Source organism: Cryptotermes secundus, unplaced genomic scaffold (genome assembly GCF_002891405.2).
Source record: "Cryptotermes secundus unplaced genomic scaffold, Csec_1.0 scaffold116, whole genome shotgun sequence".
Taxonomy (NCBI): Eukaryota; Metazoa; Arthropoda; class Insecta; order Blattodea; family Kalotermitidae; genus Cryptotermes; species Cryptotermes secundus.
In genome coordinates, this window is record NW_019732857.1 from 714,003 (window position 1) to 737,606 (window position 23,604).

The window sequence follows — 23,604 nt, forward strand, 5'->3', positions numbered from 1 at the left end:
TGAAATCGCTAGGTAAATCACTTCCTTGTAGAACTAAAATAATATTTAGGTATGTCTGGTAAAGCGAAACGAATAGTACAACGAATTTTATAGGCGTTTTGATCTACTAATTGCTTATTTAACGACACTACCAGTAGCTCTACCCACAGAGCGTCGGAATGGTGGTATAATGGGCGAATACTGAACAGGAAGAAACATGGCAGGAAGCGATCGTGATGTAACTTAAAGCGTCATTCCTATATGTTCCTGGGGTTACTGAGGAAGGCCACGGAAACCTCAGTCAGTATAGTCGGTCGCCAGGATGACATGAGATTTCAGATCCTTTGGAGCATGAAGCAGTGGTACTATCCGTGCAACTGTGAAGATCAGTAAAACCCGCTGACTGTCTGTGTGCTTCAACTCTGCTAATACTGTGCACAACCACCCGCAAGCTCTCACACATCCACGAATCAGTATCGGATACCTGTAACAGCACGTAAAACCGAAACCCACACCAACAAAACGAGAATAAGGTTAACATCAGAGAAGCCACCTCACGAAAATTTCGAATTGCAACCATAACGAGAAGAGAGCATTAACTTAACTTTACATACACGTATAACACAAAACTTTAATTTTAGATTTAGAAATTGAATATTATTGACAATTATTACAAACATGCACATATTACTAGAGTACATATCAAATAAATATATGATGATGATGGCATAATAAGAACATACAGAAGAAACAAACACCACAGTGCCAACAAATGTATGATGATAATATTACCTATGATTACACAGTTATATTGCGCCGCTAAATTGATGTGTAAAAACGACGGTGAACAAAATACTGACCCTAGAGATGTACTCAGAAGGCACCCGGGTCGAACCCCGACCGTATTACAGATTATCCTGACTGAAGTTTTACGTTTTTTCTCTCAGCTTTTGCCTTTTACCTTTCATGTCTACTTTTTTCTCTCATTGAGGCTCTCAGTACTAAACAGCCTGAAAGTCAATGAACCCGTGATAGTGATAGCAAGATACCAGCGTGGACGTAAATATGCTCACCTTTCAATTAGCAATATTTCAATAGCAATCAGACTAATAATTGTAATGCCTGACCTGCTCCACAGTACAGACACGACCCTGCCAAAGTGAGACGTGACATTATACACTGGGCACTCTGCGTGCCGGCTTCCTGCTCTCCCGAGGAGTTACACAACGTTCTGAAACAGGAGCTCAGCAAGATTGGCGGGTCTCAAGGCATCCAGTTCACACCCCGGATATCGCAGGATCTCTGTCATACGCTGGACAATGACGACCCCTTCTCGACGGGAGACATAATCTACCTGTAAGTATCTCACCAATACAGTCCAGCAAGGCACCGACCTATATAAGTATTTTAATTTCCTGGAAAATGCATAAAATTAACGAATTATGAGGTATTTGATTTGTTTCACTCTGGTTCGTCACACTAACAATATTATAAAGAGATAAAACAGTTCCGTCCAGTGAGACTGGTGAAGATTTTTCTTATTTCAATTCTTCATGCCCTTACATGTTTCGGTCCTTGGACACCATCATCAGAGGGACATCGATACAGTTTGGAAATCACCATTACAATAGGTGTCCTGAGTGTTAAAATATATATACAATGCTGACAATACACAAATGGATACGAAATCCAAAGTTTTCACAACTTCAGCGCGCCACAAACAACCACAGGACATCAAATAACCTTCTTCTCAAGAAAGACAGGCGGCACAAGTTCGGCCCCGTCAGGATAGGTGATAAGAGAGAGGACACGAACCCATTTGGTTTATAAATTCTAACTCTTTAATGAACCGTCACAACACAGCAAATAGTCAAACATCAAAGTCAGCGTGCAGCTGTGGCTTTGCTACATGTTTCGGACACTATCGGCCATCATCAGGCAAATACATATCGACAAAGATCTACCATTTAACTGCAATCATAAAATGGATATAACACTATTAATCGTACAATTTTAAAATTAAGATTATAAATTATAACTTAACTAACATTAAATATATATATACACAGTAAAACTTGGTTATAGCAACATCGGTTTCTGCGACACCTTGTCTATTGCGTCAAATATTCAATGGTACGAACTAATTCCTCATAAAGCAACTGTTTTTTACCTTGCTTAGTACGACATGCACAAATGCATCAACCTCGTATGTAACGTCATTTTCATTCCTGAATTTCTCTGATATGGACATTGAACGTAATTTAGAAAGTGTGTATTGGGCAAGTAACAGGAAACAGATGAAGATAACTGATTACTGTACTCGTATCTAGGTACAGTAAGGCACAACAATTGATGTAATCTACTGTAATTTGGTGAGTAGGCCTACCTTTAATATACAGTATTAGTGCGGTGTGTATTGTCAGTGAAAAGCGCTGTAATATGTCTTTGATATTACACATTTGGGCAATTCCACGTTAATGTTACGTTAGTCTGTACTTAACTACGTATTTCACTAAAAAATGCAACATTTTAACTCGGTTTTTGGTAGATTTTTACGTGACTAACATAAGGCTACTGTGGAAGTGCCCATTTCGGTTACAACGACATTCGTTTATAACGACACTATTTTTAGGTCCCTTTGATGACGTTATAACGAAGTTCTACTGTATATATCATGAGAGCCTCTGTAGTTGTGAAAACTTTGGATTTTGTATCCATTTGTGTGTTGTCAACATTGTATGTATATATATTTTAACATTCAGAACGCATATTGTAATAGTGGTTTCCAGACTGAATCGCTGTCCCTCTGATGATGATCTCTAAGGACCGGGACGTGTAAGGTCATGAAGAATTGAAATAAGAAAAATCTTCACCTGTCACACTAGACGGAACTGTTTTATCTTTTTATAATAGAATTATGAGGTGGTTGCGCCGCATCTCCTTATGTCCTTTCGCATGAATTATCACGAATACCACTTTAAGGATTCAGATGCAATTTGGTATCGAGGAATCATGATCAAATTTTATAAGATGTCTTTGATTTAAACTTCTTTCAAATCTGTTTAGTCGCTACTTTACACAAGATCGGATCTAATTGCATAAATATTCTCATAGAATGGTTCATTACACATAAGATTCATGCGGTCCTATATGGCCAATATTTATTTTATTTGAAACGCTTTCCTCTGTGGCAAACACTTAAAGAAATACAGTTGTACGTCAGTGGTCAGTTTCACGATCCTGCCGCTTTAACTCCCGGGAAGATGCCCCGATATCCCATTGATAGGAGGACGGGTAGGCCCCAGAGTCGGTCTGGACGACATGCAGAAGAGAAAATTCATGCCCTCACCGGGACAAGAACTCCGATCCCTTGGTCGTTCATCCAGTAGCCAGTCAATTGACACTCATAAAATGGAGAAATGCAGGCTTTTCAGGTATATTTCCTGCCGATGGTCACAGCGCCACTATGGCGGCTGAGACCGAGCAAATTCTGGAGTTATATTTTCAAGCCCAGCCAGGAGGTTTATGTACACCTTGTATCACTGCTGATTACGTCCTAAAAGTAGAGTTTTACCCTCCATGCAGAAATCGAGCAAGTAGACTGAAGCCCTAAACCTCCTGATTTATATTGTGAGCGTGCCTCTTTCAAATATCGGGCAGATGACTGAGGACTCTGTGGTCTCCCTCAGGACCTACAGACGAATGCCTGAATAGTACCTCGAAGTAGAAGATCGCTTTTCCCCAATCATTTCTAATTCAGCATACATGATCATAATATCGCATAATTCAATCCGAAGTGAGAGCTGCAGTTGGTGCAGCAATGTTAAACTACCTATAGTTTGAACTCCATCTTCAGGGTAGNGTTTGTTCATGCTCCCACAAAGAACAATAATTTATGATGATGAATCGTGGAAATTGATTGTAGGACCAAGTAACCAATGGGAAATCTCTGAGTGGCCATTGAAGCTGAGAATGAGTTTACTGTGCAAATTGAAGAAAGACCCTGACTTGTATCAACCTCTTCAAACGTAATTTGGCTTCTAGGGCATATGTCCTAAAGCTGCTCTAACACATACAAATTGTTCACACTTCTTCATTGTATATCGGCAAGATCACATATGAGATGAAATTTTCTATAGATTTTTGAAACTTAAATAATATGTGCAGCATATAATGTGATAATAAATATATCATAAATAGGGAAACTAAGTTATGAGTCTTCCTCACACAAAGATACAGAAAAACATTTAGAACATCATCTTTCGAAACTCAAATATTTATAAATATTATAATAAGGTAAGGAATTGACTGTTAAAAACAAAGGTAAACTCAAAGTATTAACATAAAAATCCTAATTATTATAATATATCTGATCCAAGAGAAAATATTTCCTAGTTAGAAGAAACGCAAATGATACTTAGAATGGAATTATTTAGAAGAAATGGTTAATTGTATAGCTATGTTGTAATAAAGATCTATATGATATGTGCATAGATTATAACAACGTTGTTATTCAAAGAATACTTATGGGCATTGCATCACTGCTTGAGAAAATGTCGGGGAAGAGTACACTTCTACTTGATCCTAGTAAACACATTAATATTGTATGAGTGAATATAGACGGGGTTTGAATTGGTGACTGCATTTATTGACAACTTATAAGCACAACTCGTGACTACACTTCACAGTTCACTTTTACAAACACACTAGTGTTCTCACTGTGTTACCACGTACAGTCTCCACTTGTTGTTGCCTGGCGACGGTTCCTACCGACGTAGATTCTTCATCTTCCGTGCTCACGTCTTTGCCGGCTGGCAAATATCCCACAACTGAACTAGTCTCAAAGTTAGAGTCAGAGCTACTTCACGACTCGCGGGTTACCGTCAATCAGTTCATCTTGGAGCCAAGCCCATTCAGACCCACAAGCACTATTCTCTCAACTGTGGTTATAGCCCTTGTGTGACGTCCTCTCTGATGAGAAGATGGATCTGTCGTCTACAACTATTGCTGGTCCTCGCCAGCGAAGTCATTCTTGGGTCCGAGCCCCGCGGGACTCATGACTATATTTTACTGACTCAGACTCGAAACTCCTTCAACTTGGAGGACCAGGCCCCCGGGGACATGGTAGCCCATTTACACCCACGGTCACTGGGTTCCATTTTCGTCTCCTTCCACAGCCCTCAGGGCTACGCTGAAAATATTCGAACCCCTCTCCTCGTAGTGTTGAACTAAGCTTTAAACTTTACCCCGCTTATAGCCCCTCGGCACTGACCAACAGAAAACACAGTTCTTCTATTGTTGCGTTCATGCATGTTGTGGGCATTACCTAACAACGGCCTCTGTTTACAGATTCACTTCTTAGCAGAGGGTCTAGACGCCATAATATAGAAATTCCATGATCACGAATTATTGATACCGCTCATGGTAGTTAGAATTTATTGAGTCTTGACGGATAACTTTACTGAATTTACATCTTTACATGCATCGTTTGAAAAAGAAAGAAACCTTGTAAAACTTAATAAACTTAAGATGCATTCTACAATAAATACTTACTACATTTCACATACATTTAAATATTATCAGTTCTCACACAATAGACATAACATAATGAAACAAAAGACTAATCGGGTGTTCGTGACCTGATGTATAACTGACATTCATGCTACGTCGCAACGCTCGACATTTCGTTCTTATAGTGAACTGAAATCGCCTAATTTCAAAATTTTCATCTCACTGTCACAAAAGATTCTCATTTTTATAAAAGGTTAATAATTTATGCTCATAAATGTTATGAATCAAAAAAAAATGAAGAGGACGAATTTAATAATTATAGAACAAACATTTTCCCCAAACCAGAGAATCCGGTAACTTCAGAATTTCCTCTGTAACATGCAAAAGACTTCAACTCCAGTATCCAGTTGTCTGAGTTTATTGCAATCAATTTGTTTGAGTGTGAACTCTTCACTTTTGACTCTGTTAGAGAAAAGGTGGACTAAAATATATGTTACAAGTTGGTTTTAGAAAATATTCATATTTAATTTACATAATTATAGTATAACTGTTAGTATTTTTATTATTTGTATGTCCAGTAAAACAAACTGAATTACGTATATTATTATTATCCTCTGAAAATCTACACTATTCATTTCTTAATTAAATATTTATGTTTCATTCCTCAATTCGTAATAACACTTAGTTTAATGATAATGAAATTATTATTACTGTCATAATTATCGGCTATTTGTTTGTTTACTTTTGCTTTTATTCATTATTATTTCTTCCAAGTACTTACGTGTAATTTGTATTTGACTTTTAATAAGTTTGTCTATAATGTAATTCATTCATCTGCACTGTGCTGTGTCTGTAATTGGCCTTGCGGCTTTTGACTCGGCACATTAATAATAAAGAATTGAATTGAACTGAATAAAGTATAATTTCGACTTAGTTCCTCAGTTATTCATAAGGACATGTTCGTAATTTGACTTTCTTAAAAAGAATATAAAACTGTAGCTTACACAACTCAGATAATATTATTAAAAATGGTTTCATTTTCAGGTTTATTCTGGTTGCACTGATATTTCTGCTAGTGTCGAGTACATGGTACGACTTCGCACTCTCCACTGATCTACCTGAGAAAGGAGCAGAGTCGAGTACGTACACGACTTCTTATTCTTACAGATTTTACAAATTATCAGTCCCATTAAGACGTTACAATTTCCGAACGCCAAAATTAAAATTGCACCGAACGTTTCAATAGTTTAATTTCACTATGTGTTTCATTGCAATGAAAAGACGTCACGTCAGAGATAGACAATGAAATCTTGAACTGTATTAAAATGTGACATTAATACTTAATTACTATATCAACATATTCGCTCTACGGTCTTATGTATATTCTTTCATTAAATTGCAACAAAGGTGACAAACGATATCCGAGCAGTTTGAACGCTGGAGGAAGATTAAGAGATGTATTTGCTTTAGTGTGGGAGAGAGATAGTCTCGTACAGACGGTCGTCACACTGTTACTGTACAAAATCTCTAATTACTGTGATTTGTCTCGAAAATCTTCAGTAAGATTTTCAGTTACCTTATAATTATTTAGTAGTATTTGTAATACAAGTTAAATGTTAATATTTTCGGTATTATGTGTGACTATAGACGGGGTTTGGATTGGTGAATATATTTATTGAACACTTACAGGTCGTAACTACAAATAAATCTTAACATTATCGCTTTTTCCATACTTTACAGTTCACTAGAGCACAGTCTAGTCTTCTCAGTTTCTTATTGGACGTTTCCTGGCAACGGCTCCAACAAAGGCTATTCCTCTACCTTCGGTCTAGTATCCTTTATCCTCAGACTCGCTTATATAACTCACTATCAACTAACTAAGCTCGAAATCTCTTCCCGCTCATAACCTCTCGACACGGACCACGTAAAGAACACCGCTCTTAAATTGTTGTTGTCCAACTGTAACATTGTTAAGAATCTGCTGCTTAGCAATAAGAACGTGCTTACTGACCCGTTGTGCAGTAACGGTACTGCTATATCTGTCCATCTCGCTTTTTACATAGCAACGGCTCTACACGCTACAATATAATGTCTTTATGTTAATGTGTGTTAAAGGTGTAGGCCTCTCAGTATTTTGCCGCGCCAAGGTAATTAAATTCACCGTAAATTTCTACGATACTCGTAGGATTTGAGCTTCTCACAGCGATGGTTATGAAGAGTACTATTTTCTAGGATATATCACCATGTAGTTCGTTGAAAGTCAACCGACGTTTCGGAGGAATATGTGTTTGCTACTTGTTTCACGCTGGTTTCTTGCTTTGATTATTATTCAACCCTGTAGATGGAGACGATATGTTCTTTCGAAACGTACATTGATATTCAGCTGACTACACAGCGTTCTATCACATAAGATAGAATTCTTTAGATCACCGATGTGTGAACCTGAATTCTACACTTGATGCCTAATTCGAGATGGTGTGAAAGTTTTAAGCAAATTACTGTATAATCTTGCCACAGATATGAAACACTCGTAAATATAGCTGTTAGATTCTTTAAAAGCTTGTGACAATGTAGTTATGTTTGAGAAGGTCCTCTGTTCATTGTCTGAGATATATTTACTTTAGACCTTATGAGTTATTCACGATATTAATTAGCAGTGGACATTAAAATGATAACAAATCACCCGAAGAACAGACCTTAGGAAAATTACGAAATGTCCTGTGAGTCACAATTCAAATACCCTAGACAACAGTTAATGTCCCACAGAATCTACTTCTGTGTTTTGTGTGTTTTTCATAATAAACAGCATGTTTTCCCTAAATGTCAACTGACTGGTCTTTGTAGCGAAGACATAATATGTTCCCTGTGAGGTATGAACTGAATTTATATATACTATAAGAGAAATTCAGTGTATAGATGGTTAAAGGCCACGACGAGTAAATCATGCAAGTATCTTCTACAAACCTGTAGAGAACCATTTGTATTTTATCAAATAAATATTTCGAAAACTTTGGGCCAAAATTCGACGTTGTTATTAGACGTCGCTTTAACATCTGAGGTAAATGAAGAAGCAGGTTAAGGTATATGCAATACAGGCATCAGAGACCTGTTGCTTAAACATTCCAAATTATGTTCTACATTTTAATCAATTTGCAAACTGTTTATTCTGATATGAAAATTAAAAAGACAAAGAGAAGAAAACTGGAAGTGAAGAAGCAATTTCATACAACTACTGTATATACACTCAACTGTGAGGAATATAACTCGTAGATCCTACTTAGTTTAGCAGAATTTCAAAAGCACGAGCAGGTTTGTAACTCAAATTTAAAGCCTCTGAAAAGAATGCCATTGAGTAGATCAGTGCTTTGTCCTCTAATAAGTTCCGCTGTCTCGTTTGAATATTACGTTGCCAAAAATGGCTGAAGCAGTCTTTTGAAATCTACAGGCAGATTAAAAATGTACATTCCAATTGCATTCAGTTTACCCAAACAACTAGCCTACTCGGTGAATCTACTAATAAAGTCCCACATTTGCTTCAGAAGCCACTGTTAAGTAACACGCACACACACACACACACACACACACACATACGAGTATATCTTCCTTTATCTCCGAATTTGGAGCACAGGGAATCCGTGAAAATCTTTGTTACACTTGAGTTTCTTAATCCTAAGACGGTAGGATTCTTTGGACGGAGGATCAGACCGTCGCAAGGCCGCTACCTACACAGGACAACACAAACACAGAATAAAGGTAGACATCCATGCTTTGAGTGGTATTCGAACTCACGATCCCATTGTTCTAGCGAGCGAAGACAGTTCATGACTTAGTCTGTGGGACCACTGTCATCGGCAACATGATATCAGAGTATTTAAAAAATCATGAGTTGTGCAACGGCAATAACTGCATCTCAGTGCATTCATATAATAAAATCATTTGTCTTGTACTAGATGAATGTCACCTAAATCTCACATGTTTTCCAGCTACGAAGAAACTGTCCAGGTTCGAGACGGCGTTCCTGTGTTTCTCAGCAAGGCGGAACTTGAAGAAGCTCACAAGCCACAACTCCATTCACCCGGCTCTCGATGCGTCTCATGGATCCAGACTCATGTTCATGTTATTCATTATCATGGGGCACAGGATCACTACATTTGGAGGGCACCCCATATTCAATGCTGAGACCGAGGAAAGGGTGAGCTGGTTGGGCGTGGCTACAAATCTGCAAGCACTTTGACTCTGTATTACGCGTTCACAAATATTCTGAACCGAAGGACAAGACTGGTTTCTTGATCGGAATTTTACTACATCAAGTGATGCATCTGACGTGGTTTCTAAGCATAAAGTTATATTATGTCTAGGTTACAGCAAAACATTCGCTTTCTAGGGTATAATTTGCCTTTGAAAGTGAAGTTTTAATATCTCATCTTTAATTACCATAAATATTTACTCTCTATTCCTTCTGCCGAATAAATTAACCCATTTACATGTAAATAACAACATCTGCATGAGAATCTGGACATCATCATCATTATCATCATTTTCTCTTATTCTCTACTTTTTCTTCCAGCATCACTTTCGACTTTATATGAATTCATATACAAAAATTCTATAATCTCTTCCACTTTTTCACAATTTCTACTTTTTTATTTCTTGCCAGCTCTTTCTTCTTTTCTTGATATCTTACAGCACCACAGGATTACTTTACTTTTACAGCACTTCTATTAACGTAAATCTTGTAGATTGTGGAAAACAAATGGCGTCCACTAGAAATCTGCTGCTTATATTGATAAGTGATGAACTATTTGAAGTAATCATGAGAAATTTAGTATGCAAGTATAGCGTAAACATGCAGCAGAACGTTGAAATACAATGTTACAAAGATACCTGTAAATTCAGCATGGCATTTCATTTACATGATAAAAATAACAAACATGGAGTCGTTGTGCATTTTTAAGCTACATATATAAATATTAACAGAGTTTGGAGTCTGTACTAATGCAAATTATGCACAAAATTGACCATTAAACTGTGAAATCACGAATTCATATATCTCACTATCTAGAACCTCTCCAATCTTATTGACTTAAATATGCGAATGAAAGCAGACTTGTGAACTCTTCTAAAGCCACCATGTAATGTATGTCCTACAAAAGTAAAAGTAAGTAAAGGTATCCCTGTATCAGGCCGTGGAGGCCCATAGGGTTGTGAGATGTTGAGGTTCCTACATTTTCTAGACAATCAGCTCACAGATGGCGGTAAGGTTGTCAGCCTTACGCTCCGGCCGCGCTTTACCCCCAGGAATATTCCTGGTACTCATTTCTGTTAGAGACTGAGTCGAGTCCAGGGCCATAGTGCGGCTGGAAGAATTAGGTCAACTGAAAAAAAAATTCAATGATCTAACCGGGACTTGAACCCGCGACCTCCCGGCTTGTAGCATAGTGCCTCAACCAACTACGTTAACGCGTACCCCCAATGTATGTCCTCTTGTACTATAATTACCTTAGTATTTCAATTTACGCATCAATTAACGTTAAGAAAGCTAACTATGTTTTTGTTCATTTCACAGCTGTTCCAGAATGCACCAGCCATGCTCCTTGCTAATGGCCCTGTCATTGTGGATGGTTTCTTCGCACTAAGTGGAATTTTGTTGTCGTATCCCTTACTCGTCCACCTGGCCAAAACCGAACGCATCAACATAGTAATGCCAATATTCGTGCGCTTCATTAGGTAAGAGAAGAATCCCACTGCCGGACCCTCCATAATGAACTCGCTTGTATCTCTCTCTCTCTCACACACACACACACACACACACAGGAACATGACTTAGTAAGCTTACCCTATCGCATCCTCTCCTTCCTTAAGTTTAATATGCAATCTAAGGTCTACGGTGTGAAATGTCTTCACACTGCGATCGTGGGTTCGATTGCCACTCGACACATGGATATCTGTCAACATTTGTTCTATATTAATGTTATCCTACGTAGGTATCGGCCTTGAATCGGGCTTATCCCCCGTCCAAGGAATCCCACCGGCTGTCAACAAGAAAAATAATTTCAGAATTAATTCTGAATGGGAACAACCCAGATAGCCAGACCGTCAAGTTAGAAGAGGAGGAAGGGCATGTAAGGTTTCATTAAGAGCGAACAAATGGTGGCTTTGCACTGCAAATATCATGTATATTTATGCTAAAACCATGTACAGAACTGTCAAGTAATTTGTGACACTTTGCACAGGTTGACACCCTCATACATGATGCTAGTGTTCTTCCATGCTACTCTACTCCCCCATATGGGGTCAGGCCCCTTCTGGGACTCTACGGTGGGGCTTGAGCAACGACGATGTGCGACAAACTGGTGGTCGAACCTCTTGTACATTAACAACTATGTCAATGTTGGTGATATGGTGAGTACGGTGATTAGGTGATTAAGTGAGTCTTATATAAATGTTTATGTTCCAATAGACGAGGCCTCAAAATGTAACAATTTTGGCGTAGCCCAAAATATTAGAGCAGGCTCATGCCAAAGTCACTTCCAGACAGTAAAATTTTCACCCCTCGGAGCATCATTAATACTGTACAAGGTTCACTTCGGATGCAATTTTAAAAGAGGGGTGAAATTAGCGTATAATGACAATATATACGCGTTCAGTCTTGTTGAGCTCTAGGCCAGTTACAATCGTGTCATGCTGTTTTGTTACAGTGCATGTTCCAATCGTGGTACTTGGCGGCCGACTTCCAGTTGTACATCGTGTCTCTACTGACGGTCTGCGCTATCTGGCGCTGGCCTCGACTGGGCTACACAGTTCTGGGGACACTCATGGCACTCTCAACCATCATTCCGTTTGTCCTCGTTTATCAGAACGAGGCGGCACCGCTCCTCTATCCCTATCCGGAGTAAGCATCGCGTAATGATCCAACCATTTTTAGGTTAGAACTTCTTTATTAAAACAGCCACAACACAACTATATCAAGGTCAGTGCCTAGTTTGACTCTGCAACATGTTTCGGCTATTAAAAGCCACCATCAGGCAAATACATGGCTAACATATATACACCACTGAACTGCAGTACTAATAAAATTGGATACAATAATATTAATTATATTAAAATACTTGGCGCAAAAGTACAATAAATTAGATTATATAAAACAAAAGTTATAGTATAAAACAAAAATAAAATTGTTCGATTGATGCCTTACATCATCAAGTCAGTAGTTGGTTATTGTGATTTTGTTGCGTTCTCACGGACAAGTTGGAGTCTTCTATATTTTGTGTATATAAAATAAACTGTTATAGGAGGCTCCTGATGTAGATGCAGTAATATTAATATTAAATATTTAGTCGGTGCCTCATCTTACAAAGTATTGTACGTTCTGTAGAGAATGAAAACAACATGTGTAAAATGATCATGAAACTGAGAAATCAGCCCTATGCTCCAAAGTGGGAGCGAGAGGAGAGAGAGAGAGAGAGAATTAGTAAGATATGTTCGATCTGAGGTCCTTGCAACGGTGGTTATGAAGAGCTATATCTTCCGTGATATAACTCCGTGTAGCAACGTTAAAAATTGAAAAGTTTAGGAGAAATATATCACCTCCATTTTCAGGATCGAAGAGTTAGTCAAGCAAGGAACTAGCATGAAGCAGTCAGTAAGCAGTGATATGGCATATTTAATCCGTCACAAGAGTGGAGAAGTGGCAAAATTGGACTCAGAAAAGGTGACCAGTAAGCGAAGGCTTGTCGGACAGCGAAAATTATAACACTGCGATGTTACGATACTGCTTCAAGCCGAACTTGCCATTCATTGCAATGCTAAGGATATCCTCCAATCAATCCAACTTTAACGGTATTCGTTTTTCTTGCATTTCTTGCGTTGCCCATTATCGTGTACATATCCCATTTTACATCGGTAACAACACGTTCTGTATATATGGCTCTACGCTCCTTTTGTTGGAACTTGGCCGCTTTTTTTTTCAGTTTCTTAATCCTATGCACAATCCGTAGACTCCTTGGACCGCGGATCAGCCTTTCACAAGGCCACTATCTACACACAGAACAACAAAAACAAAGAACAAACGCAAGCAGACATTCATGTCTGGATTGGGATTCGAAACAATGACTCCAGTGTTCGAGCGGGAGAAGACGGTTCATGCCTTAGACCGCGCGGCCAATGTGATCGGCCGGCATTACCTCTCACTACATTAAAATCAAAGTTATGGCGCAACTTTCACCTGACAGCTTGTCTCAGTTTTTAGCTTAGTGACTTCCGCTCTCTCGCCGCTGTCTGTCAGCTTCCTCAACCGGTCAACTCCGCTCCCACGTACTGAAACCACGTTAATCTTTCATGCGGAGAAAAGCATCCACGTTTTCGCTGAAAGATCCCTATAATAGCAAGTTCGGACATCTGCCACACAAACTTGACCCATCCTCCAAACGAAGTGTAACACTAACATTCGCAAAATTTTCTTACCTGACAAATTCACTGGCCGATTCTGCAAAAATGTATTTAGTTAGATTAGAAAAGGAAATGTTACAGAAACGGCGTTGCGGTTACTGTGTTCTTTGTCAGGTAGCGTGGATGTTTGTGGGACGACGGAAATTTCGAAAATCGGGTTCAAATGGTCGTGTTTGGGAGTTCCGAATTTCATGTTTTCGTATGTATAATTATTTTTTAAGGAGAAGAATCCAGTTTGTTCGTTATTCTACACGAAATACTGAGATGCAGAACCAACTCGAGGCAGCTTTTGAGGGATTTCGCCTAAAGAGAATTTCATGGCAGTCTGCGATATTTCCGGGCCTTATGCCTTCACCATATATCGTGCCAGTTTGTTCTAAGTGATGATCATAGCATATGAGAGACTTCGTAACTGTGTATAGCATGTTCGTATAAAATCCCGAAGGACAGAGGCAAGTTCGGAGAACTACACACAGATGGAACGATATTATTAATATGGTTCCTAAGAAACTATTTATGGAGATGGAGGCTGGAACCAACAGGACAAGTACAAGTCGAATATAATTTTTTCGTTCCACCACGGCGGCCCTGGTTCGAGCTCAGATCAGGCAATGTGGGATTTGTAGTGTACACAGCGGAACTACTTCACATGTATTATCTACCACCCAGGGCTTGTGTAGTAGGTCAGTTAGTGGCCGATGTACCAAGTGGACTCAGTCTCACCCCATCCAAAGAAACTTAAAATACGTATAATATATATATATAATATTTCACTTACAAGACAATGGACTTTCGGGGCCAATAAATTAAGCAACTCTGTTCATTAGTAGTTCATTATCTATCAACTGTTCAAGGAAGATCTCCCAGCATGCAATCAGTTAATTTGTAAGGAACAATTATCTGTAGGTAAGAGTATAATAAGAGTAACTTATGCTTGACTTACAGAAATATCAGGGACGTGAGAGCCAGTTGGTACTTCCAGTCTATATATGTGGCAACGCACAATAGAGCTGCACCGTACGTGGTCGGTGTCATTATTGGAGTGTTGCTCTATCAGCTACGGGACAGCAGCCACAGACTCGGGAAGGTACGTGTTACGTAACAGGGGAACAAGGATATAAGGACAAAGTCGCGTCGGTGTGGATACTACAGCGCCGTATCCTGACTTTACAGTGAACCTAGTGTCAGCACATATCTGCACAGAGACCATGTTCCTGTAACCCGATGGTAGTGCGAGGCAACGTAACTGTTTTATTTTCGATTTAGGGGCCATATACTGCTTAGGCTCAAGCGCTACAGACTTGGCCTTGCCGTGTGTCTGTGATTTCCTAACCTTAATATTCCAGTCTCCCCGCTGAATAACCAGAATACGCGAAACCTCATATTTTCGACAAATTTCATACAGTAACTAACTACGTAATTATTTTCATACAGTGAAGTCTTTCAGAAACATATTCGTTCAGCTGGTCAACAAATGTCCACCCTCTTAAGAAAAATCGAAGGTTCATTACAGTCTTTAAATAAAATCGCGACCAGATCCTATCTTGAGCCAACTGAATCCAGTCCATCTGTCCTTCTACCATCCATAATCCTCCGACCTAAGCCTAAGTCCCAGGTCACAAATTATTTTTAACTATTTGAAACAAATTATATTTTGGTACACGCATTGAACAGTGTGAATTAAGTGTTTATATGCATATTAAATGGCCGGTCACGGTAGCCGAGCGGTCTAAGGCATATACAGTCTACTCTCGCTTGGAAATCGGGATCGTGGGTTCGAATCCCACTCAGGGCATGGATGTTTAGTTTGTGTGTGTGTGTTTTTCTGTGTTTGTATACAGGTAGAGGCCTTGCGACGAGATGATCACCTGCCCAAGGAGTCCTACCGAATGTGTAAGATCTAGAAAAACCGAAGTGAACGGAGAAGTTCATGGAGGTAGGCCTAGGCCCACTGGGGCTGTAATGCCAAGGAAAAAAATGCATATTAAATACTCTATTAGAAAAGGGAACTACATATTCACCAAACCTAATATTATTTTCATAGGTTATTTAACGATGCTTTGAGCATTAAAATTATGTAGTAACGGATGAAGGAATGACTGACGAATTTGAAAAATTTTGGAGGAAGCTGTCTTGGTGTAGCCCAGGCAGTATCATAGTATTTGCCTGCAGGGACTGAGAAAAACCACGAGAGTGTCAGCCAGGAGCCGGTGTCCCGGCCGAGATTATAACGAAATATCTACCGAATACAAGTCGAGAGGTTTACTTCCAGAAGAGTCAGTTCGGTTCAAACGTACAACAACTGTCTCAGAAACTGTATAATATTTTCTTCACTACGGCGCTCACGTTAGTGCTCAAAGGAGATTGTGTACGTTACTTGACATCGGTGTTTTATGTGCTCCAAGCTGGGAAAAGTAAAGCTTGGAACAGGCCATGAAGGCCCATAGGGTTGAGAGACGTTGAGGGTCCCACATTAACTAGACAATCGGCTCACAGATGGCGGTAAGGTATAGCTGGAAAAATATATGTGCACCTATGCACTTAGAAATTACTCAGAACACAAAATTACACAATTAAATAATATAAAAATCACACAATCTACAAAGGAAGTGGCCGATGATCTCCCCCTAGGAACTGGTCTTCACGCTTCTTCTTGGCAATGTTTTGTATTTTGCAAAAACTTTCTTGTGGAGTAAAGATTTATGTTCGTTACATAAATCACAACATTTCTTGCACAGCACACGATTTCTAGAACGAAGTGATAATAATAAAATTCGTAAGTCGTGGCGTTAAATAAGCTGTTATTCCAAACTTATCCAGAGTTTCAGTCCAAGGTAATGCAATATTTCGAAGTACAACGTTATAAATATATGTTAACTTAACGATGATGCATCAGTTGCATAAATTACTTTAATTCGAATGAAATAAGTTGATGACTGAATAAGGTGAAGTGGTAGATAATCGGCCTATTTTCAGCTACTATCCCAGTGTTCTCCCTAAGGGACTGAATAAGACAATAAAAATTGTATAAGTTAAATTTCCTCCGTTCAGGTTATAATTTTGTACCTACCTAATACAATTCATGTTCTTGAGTTAACAGAAAATTAATGTATTATTGTGGTTACGTATGATCGTAACGTTTTATAGTTGGGTACCTTTTACAATGTGAAACATCAGGGCTTAATCATGTACTACTATCGACAGCTGCTGTCTCACATCGCCTACCTGACGTGTGTGTGGGGCTTAGGCATCGCTATACTGATGTCCGTGTACGTGTTCTTCATCCCAGGGCGGCCCTACAACGCGTTGGAAGCAGCACTATATGGATCCCTTCATCGCATTGGCTTCGCTTTGGCCGTGGCGGGTTTCTTCGTCCTCATCACTTGGGGACAGATAGGTGAGCACATCTCTTCATACTACTCCAACCTGAGAACAGAGCCACAGTTACGATCATTGAACTGAAGAAGAAAAATATTTGCAGGCGTTCTCCACTGAGTAGATGTATGTTTCCATTGCCGCTTTCCATGACCCCATGAAGTACATGTTCATTTATTTTAGTCATAAACCCACAAAATTAATTGTACTGCGGATGCCACATTACGCCCAGAAAATAATGAATGTACCTCGTTCCTTTCTCTCTCCTCTCGCTCCCAACTTTGGAGCATAGGGCTCATTTCTCAGAGTCATGATCATTTTACAGACGGTAGGACTCCTTGGGCCGGTGATCAGTTCATCGCAATGCCTCTACCCAAACCCAGGACAACACAAACACAGAATAAACACATATATTCACAAAACATCCATGCCTTATGTGGGATTCGAACCCACGATCCCAGCGTCCACGTGATCGAAGAAAATGCATTCCTTAGACAGCTCGACTACCGTGACCGGCATAAGGTAAAGCTATCCCTGTAACAGGCCCTGAAGACATATAGGATTATGAGGCGTCGAGGATCCCACATTATCTAGACAGTCGGCTCACAGATGGCGGTAAGGTTGTCAGCCTTATGCGCCGGTAGCATTTTTACCCCCCAGGAAGATTCCTGGTACTAATTTATGTTAGAGGCTGAGCCGACCCCAGGGCCATGGTGCGGCTGGAACTATTAGGTTAATAGAAAAAAACTCCACCTCATCGGGACTCGAACCCGCGAACTTCCGGCTTGCAGCATAGTTCCCCAGCTAACTACGCTACCGCATGCCCTGTACCTCGTACTTAGCATAAAGTATATCGTATATATTCAAAGGTGTTTCAAAAAATGTGTTACGGTTTAATGATAATAAGTACTGCATTGTCATGTCATGTACTTAATGTTTAGTGTGATGAAACTGTACTCAGAAATATATGCGTACGAACCTACCCTCTTCTCCCAGTGTGGTAATCAGATCAAGAAGAATGAGAGACGTACATGTAGCATAAATATAGGACATAAAAGTTATATACGAAATTTCAGCTGGAAAACCCGAAATAAAGAAACCACGGGAAAGACATAGGCTTTCTTTCGAATGTAATGTTCAAATGGATGTTAAAGAATGAGGTAAGAGAATATGGGCTGGATTCATCTGGCTCACATATGGGTTCGTGTGAAAACAGCAATGAACCCTCGGTTTCCAAAGATGGTGGGCTTTTTCTTCACCACCTGAGCGACTATCAGCTTCTCAAATCGGACTCTGCTCCTCAGGGAAGATTACTTGGCTGGTTAGTGTATAGAGCCGGTAGAAGAAATATATATATATATATATGTTTCACACCTTCTGATTATTCAGACTGGAGATTAGAGTGATACGTTTTGAAATCACTGCTACACAACAAGTACAAATCACATAGAAGTTGAGCCCGGAGGTAGCTCTGTATGGCTGTTAGTGTTTTATGTTTACCAATATTTGCTTCAATTTCTCAGTATAGAAATTGTGCTTTTATTTCAGACATATATCAGAGGTTCTTCTCATCAAAACCCTTTGTTGTGCTCAGCCGTCTTACATACGGCGCGTATTTGGCACACACAATGGGCCAGCTGTATGACCAGGGAAGTCTCCGAGTGCCACGATATCTCTCAGCTTATACAGGGGTAAGCAGTCCTACGTTAAGATGCATCAGTTTCACAGCTCTGAATTGTCGTATTTTTTTTTTTGCTGCGAAGTACATAAATGTATATTCTCTGTTATCTTCATTAATTTTCGCTTACAAACAGATGGTCCTTAGCTCCTGCCTGCAATTAATTTACATTATAGAATTATCTTTGAAATACTTTACGTTTAATAACTACATAAACCTAAATTTATGATAGGATTTTAAAAAGAACAACGTATATATTATAACTGAAAATAAATATTTTGTTTCAGATGTGGTTAACGTTTGGTGACGTCACATTTGCGTTCGGTGTGTCTCTCTTCCTGCTGTTGCTTGTCGAGGCTCCTTTCAGATCTATAGAAAAAATTGTGTTCGGAAAGAAATATAAGTGATAAATTTAAATCTTATTTATTAAACAAGAGAAGGAAGTCCGTCCTAATCAACAGCTAAGGTGAAGCTGTTCATTTTCCTTCACTGTTCAGTAAAGGTTTTGCTCCTGCATATCAGTTCATAGTCTCCTGGTAGTATGCAATCAGACACGAATAGGTAGAATTACAATGCATATGCTGGACACACTTGCCTACTTCGCTTTGGTTACGTGTAGTAGGCCTAAGCATGACAATAACAAACAATATGCATTGATGCGCCTGTTGCTTTCGAGTGGATACTGAGCATTCTGCTCCATAATATTACTAATATCGATTATATTGTTTTTCCATAGAACGTGAAAACTCTGATCCAGTTATCATTTTTAAGATCTGTTCAATTCGATCGAAAGGTCATTTTTATGAAATTATCAAAACTGGAAAAAAAAAATTATGGTGAGGAGATACTTAATTACCTTGTAAATGCTGGCAACGCTAATGCTTATACTGATTATAATAGATCGCCTTCTTTACAGGAATATAGTAGCAGAAAAATTTTTAAACCGTTTTCTTGAGCCATCAGAACCTTTTCGACTTCTTGATTTTTCTTGTTTCCGATTTAATAATAGTATGCTGTTCGTCAGATAGAGGCATAGTAGCTTAATTGAGAGAAAGAGAGAGAGAGAGAGACAATGAGTGTTATTACTCCCAAATTTAGGTTTGTGCCATCAAACACAATTTCGCACAATTTAATTTCCATGCATTTGATAACACTGTAATGCATTAAGTTAATTAGGAGAAGGCTAAACACTGGAACAAAAGCAAATATACTAGCAGTGTACACGCTTTCATGCACTTATACATTTAACATATATACATAGAAACATGCATCTATACATATATACATAAACCTGACCTTTATGAGAACAATCAACACTAAAATGTTGTGCGATAAGAAATATTTTATATTTTCATTTTTGTACGGACATTTATCAAATGTAAAGCAAATTATTTTGGGAATCCTACAGAAACGAACAAACAGAAAATACAAAAGTAATAGAACGGACCAAAAATATAAGTAAAAAAATAAACATATACCTCCCCCACCAGAGCATAAAACCAGGGTTTAAGTAGAATATGGGACACACACAGAATGAGGGAGATGAGCCCCCCCCCCTTACTTCAGACATGAATACAGCAAAGGAAAAATTACACGTAGTAAAGATACAATGACAAGACAATTGCCACAAAATAGGTTAAGAGCGCTATTTAGGGAAAGAAAAGGTATTTATTAGAAGAAAATAATCTCTAATCAAATAAACCAATAAGTATAATTATAGAAAATAAAAGAGTCTCACAGCAGGTTCGATATGAATTCAATATTTCAGTCCTATGACGAAAGACGAGCTACGCGAGACCATGCGAGCACTCAACAATGGTATATTGTACTCATTGTTTCAATTTTATTGTGCCATTATCCACATTTTAATCCGTTAGTTGGAATGTTGGATTTTCAGCCATTTTGAGTGATTGATGAGTTCTTATTATTTGCATGTTAGCTGATTGTGTTGTGCGATAGAGCAACATAGACTAATCGTTTAAAGTAAGCAACAAAGTCTGGAGTACTACATTTGATTTGAAAAGGTAATATGTCGCGGAGATATGTTTTCTTTTCCTTTCCAACTCCAAGACAGAATTGCTCAGTACTTCTACAGATGGTGTGTAAGTTGTTACCTGCTTCCTTAATAAACTACCATGAAATGTACTGTTCATGTTTCAATAGAAATGATCATATTATATTCGTATATTGTTAAATAATTACTCATGATTTTGACAATAAGTTTAAACACTGACAACAGTAGTTCTGATATCGATAAACTTTATGGAAATAAAAGAAGAAAAGTTGTTCTTAATGAGGACTCTTACAAAGACAGCCCAATTGATGAGGCCAAGGTTTGCCTCATCATCATCATCAACAATACAACAACAATAACAACAACTTTGGCACGACAACCTTGTGTGGGCCATGCCCTTCCTCAGAATTGTTCGTCATTCTTCTTTATTCGATACCACACTCTTCCAGTTTCTTACGCCCGAAATTCTGATGTCCTGTCACACACATTTTTCCACCTCAGTCTTGGTCTTCCCAGTTTCCTAGGTTCTTCTGGTTTGGTATTAAATACCTTCTTTTATCATTATGTTCTGAGTAGCACGTATTAGGTATCCAACCCATTCAAGTCTTTCAAACTTTATGAATCTAATAATATTCTGGTCATTAAATAGTTTCATTAGCTCAAGGTTATACATTTTCCTCCATGTCCCATTTTCTTCCTCTACTTCGAAAATATATCTCAAAATTCTCCTTTCAAAAATATTTAACAGTCTTTCATTCGACCAGGTTCATCTATTAAAATGTATTCTGAAAAGGAGATTGCGCAAAGAATAACCTTGAAAGAGAGAAGGAAGTGGATTCATTTATTTATGTAAGATTTGAGGCTTTCACGGCGGTGACTATGAAGAAAGCAGTCTTCTGGGATTTGGCACCGTGTATATGTGGTGTTAACCGACGTTTCNACATCAAAAAGTCAAGCATACCAAAGCCAAATGAAGTTCACTTACTGATGGAGCTGAGCCCTTCTGGAAGACCTGCCAATTCTACAACTACTCAAGAATATCCCAGCATCTTATGCAACTCGAAGGTTCATTTCCGTGTTCACAAGAGGCCTCCACTGGTCCCTATCCTGAGCCAGATCAGTCGAATCAATACTATCCCATCCTATCTCTCTAAGATCCATTTTAATATTGTTCACCCACCTACGCCTTGTTCTTCCAAGTGGGCTCTTTCCTTCTGCCTTTCCACCAATCCTATACGCATTCCTTGTCTCCCTTATTCGTGCTACATGCCCTGTCCATCTCATCCTCCTTGACTTGATCATTCTAATTATATTTGGAGAAGAGTACAAGTTATGAAGCTCCTCATTATGTAGTTTTCTGCAACCTCCTGTCACTTCAGCTCTCTCCGGTCCAAATATTCTCCTCAACACCCTGTACTCAAACACTCTCAGTCTATGTTCCTCCCTAAATGAAGTTTACACTTCTTTAAAATATTGTGTTAATAAACTAAGCCTTCATTTCAGACACAGTATGGAAATTAAGCCTCATTAAGATGGATGGCATGCTTGCAGTTGGAATAATAATATTATACAATTATTTATTTTTGATACATACTGGAATATTTAAGGAAATTTTGCTTTATTAGGCGTCCTTTGCGAAATAAAAGAGAAGAAATTAAGCCGTTACTGCATTTGATGTTAATACAAGCATTATGCAGACATTATGGCTGTCCGTCTGGCAGTGATCTATTCTTAAATTCTAAGTAATGGTTTCAAAGGAGACTTTTAGTAAATTTGTTGGGTATTTCCGACTTTCAGCTATATGGATCCATAATATAGCCTACCTAATATATGACCGTAAACGAACTTTCGTTGTGTCCAGTAAACCTTTCCGCAGATGTTGAAATCCGAATTTCAGACTCGTTGATACATAACAAAGTCTATTTTACATAAGGCTAGAGATGTACCTTGATTGTATTTATAAATATTTCCACATATTTGTTGGCATTCAATATGGGAGGCTTCCACCAAATGTTGTAATGCAATTCTGGTTTTCAGCCACATTTATTTAAAATTTAGCCGTTCACATAATGCCATTAATAAACTTATCATATTTTTTGTTTTATAGATGGTGCCGAATCTCCATATAAAGAATTCCATTTATTGTTACCATGAAATTCAATCAGGCGATCATATTGGTTAAAAAAACCTAGTTTACAAAAAAAAACTCAGTGATTTTAGTCCGCAAGCGAACTATACCGACCGAGCGACCGCCGCTTGTCGGCGAAATTTAGTGCCAAATTTTGCGGATAGAGGGTGTCGCGTGGTCAGCGCAACGAATCCCCACGGCAGTTAATTTTGGTTTTCTAGACCGGAAAACCTAGTTTACATAATGTCAAAAATGGACTTTCGATACAGCCTACTGACCGTTTTACAGGTTTGATAATTTCGATATGTGTGTCTTTAATAAAATGTTATCTGTCAGTTCTGATTTTCGGCTATACTGATTGACAAGAAAACCTGGTTTGCACAGGGACGGACTTCTTCATATACCACGTAAGCTCTTGCACAGAGTTTATTCAAATCTGATGCGGGGATATTTCACTAGTCTTTTACTTTG

General features: G+C 38.6%; 1 protein-coding gene across 1 annotated transcript in view; it reads left to right on the forward strand.

The window, feature by feature from the left end:
• LOC111867753 (nose resistant to fluoxetine protein 6) overlaps nt 1-21,284 on the forward strand; it is a 39,765-nt gene extending 18,481 nt beyond the window's left edge. Inside the window, exons 3-12 of the mRNA XM_023857885.2 lie at nt 1,118-1,335; nt 6,535-6,629; nt 9,474-9,682; nt 11,057-11,217; nt 11,724-11,892; nt 12,189-12,382; nt 14,884-15,025; nt 17,143-17,335; nt 18,862-19,004; nt 19,279-21,284. Of these exons, the coding sequence (XP_023713653.1) occupies nt 1,118-1,335; nt 6,535-6,629; nt 9,474-9,682; nt 11,057-11,217; nt 11,724-11,892; nt 12,189-12,382; nt 14,884-15,025; nt 17,143-17,335; nt 18,862-19,004; nt 19,279-19,398 (1,644 nt within the window). The 3' untranslated portion in view covers nt 19,399-21,284. The remainder of the gene's footprint in view (nt 1-1,117; nt 1,336-6,534; nt 6,630-9,473; nt 9,683-11,056; nt 11,218-11,723; nt 11,893-12,188; nt 12,383-14,883; nt 15,026-17,142; nt 17,336-18,861; nt 19,005-19,278) is intronic.
• Nucleotides 21,285-23,604: the final 2,320 nt, after the last annotated feature.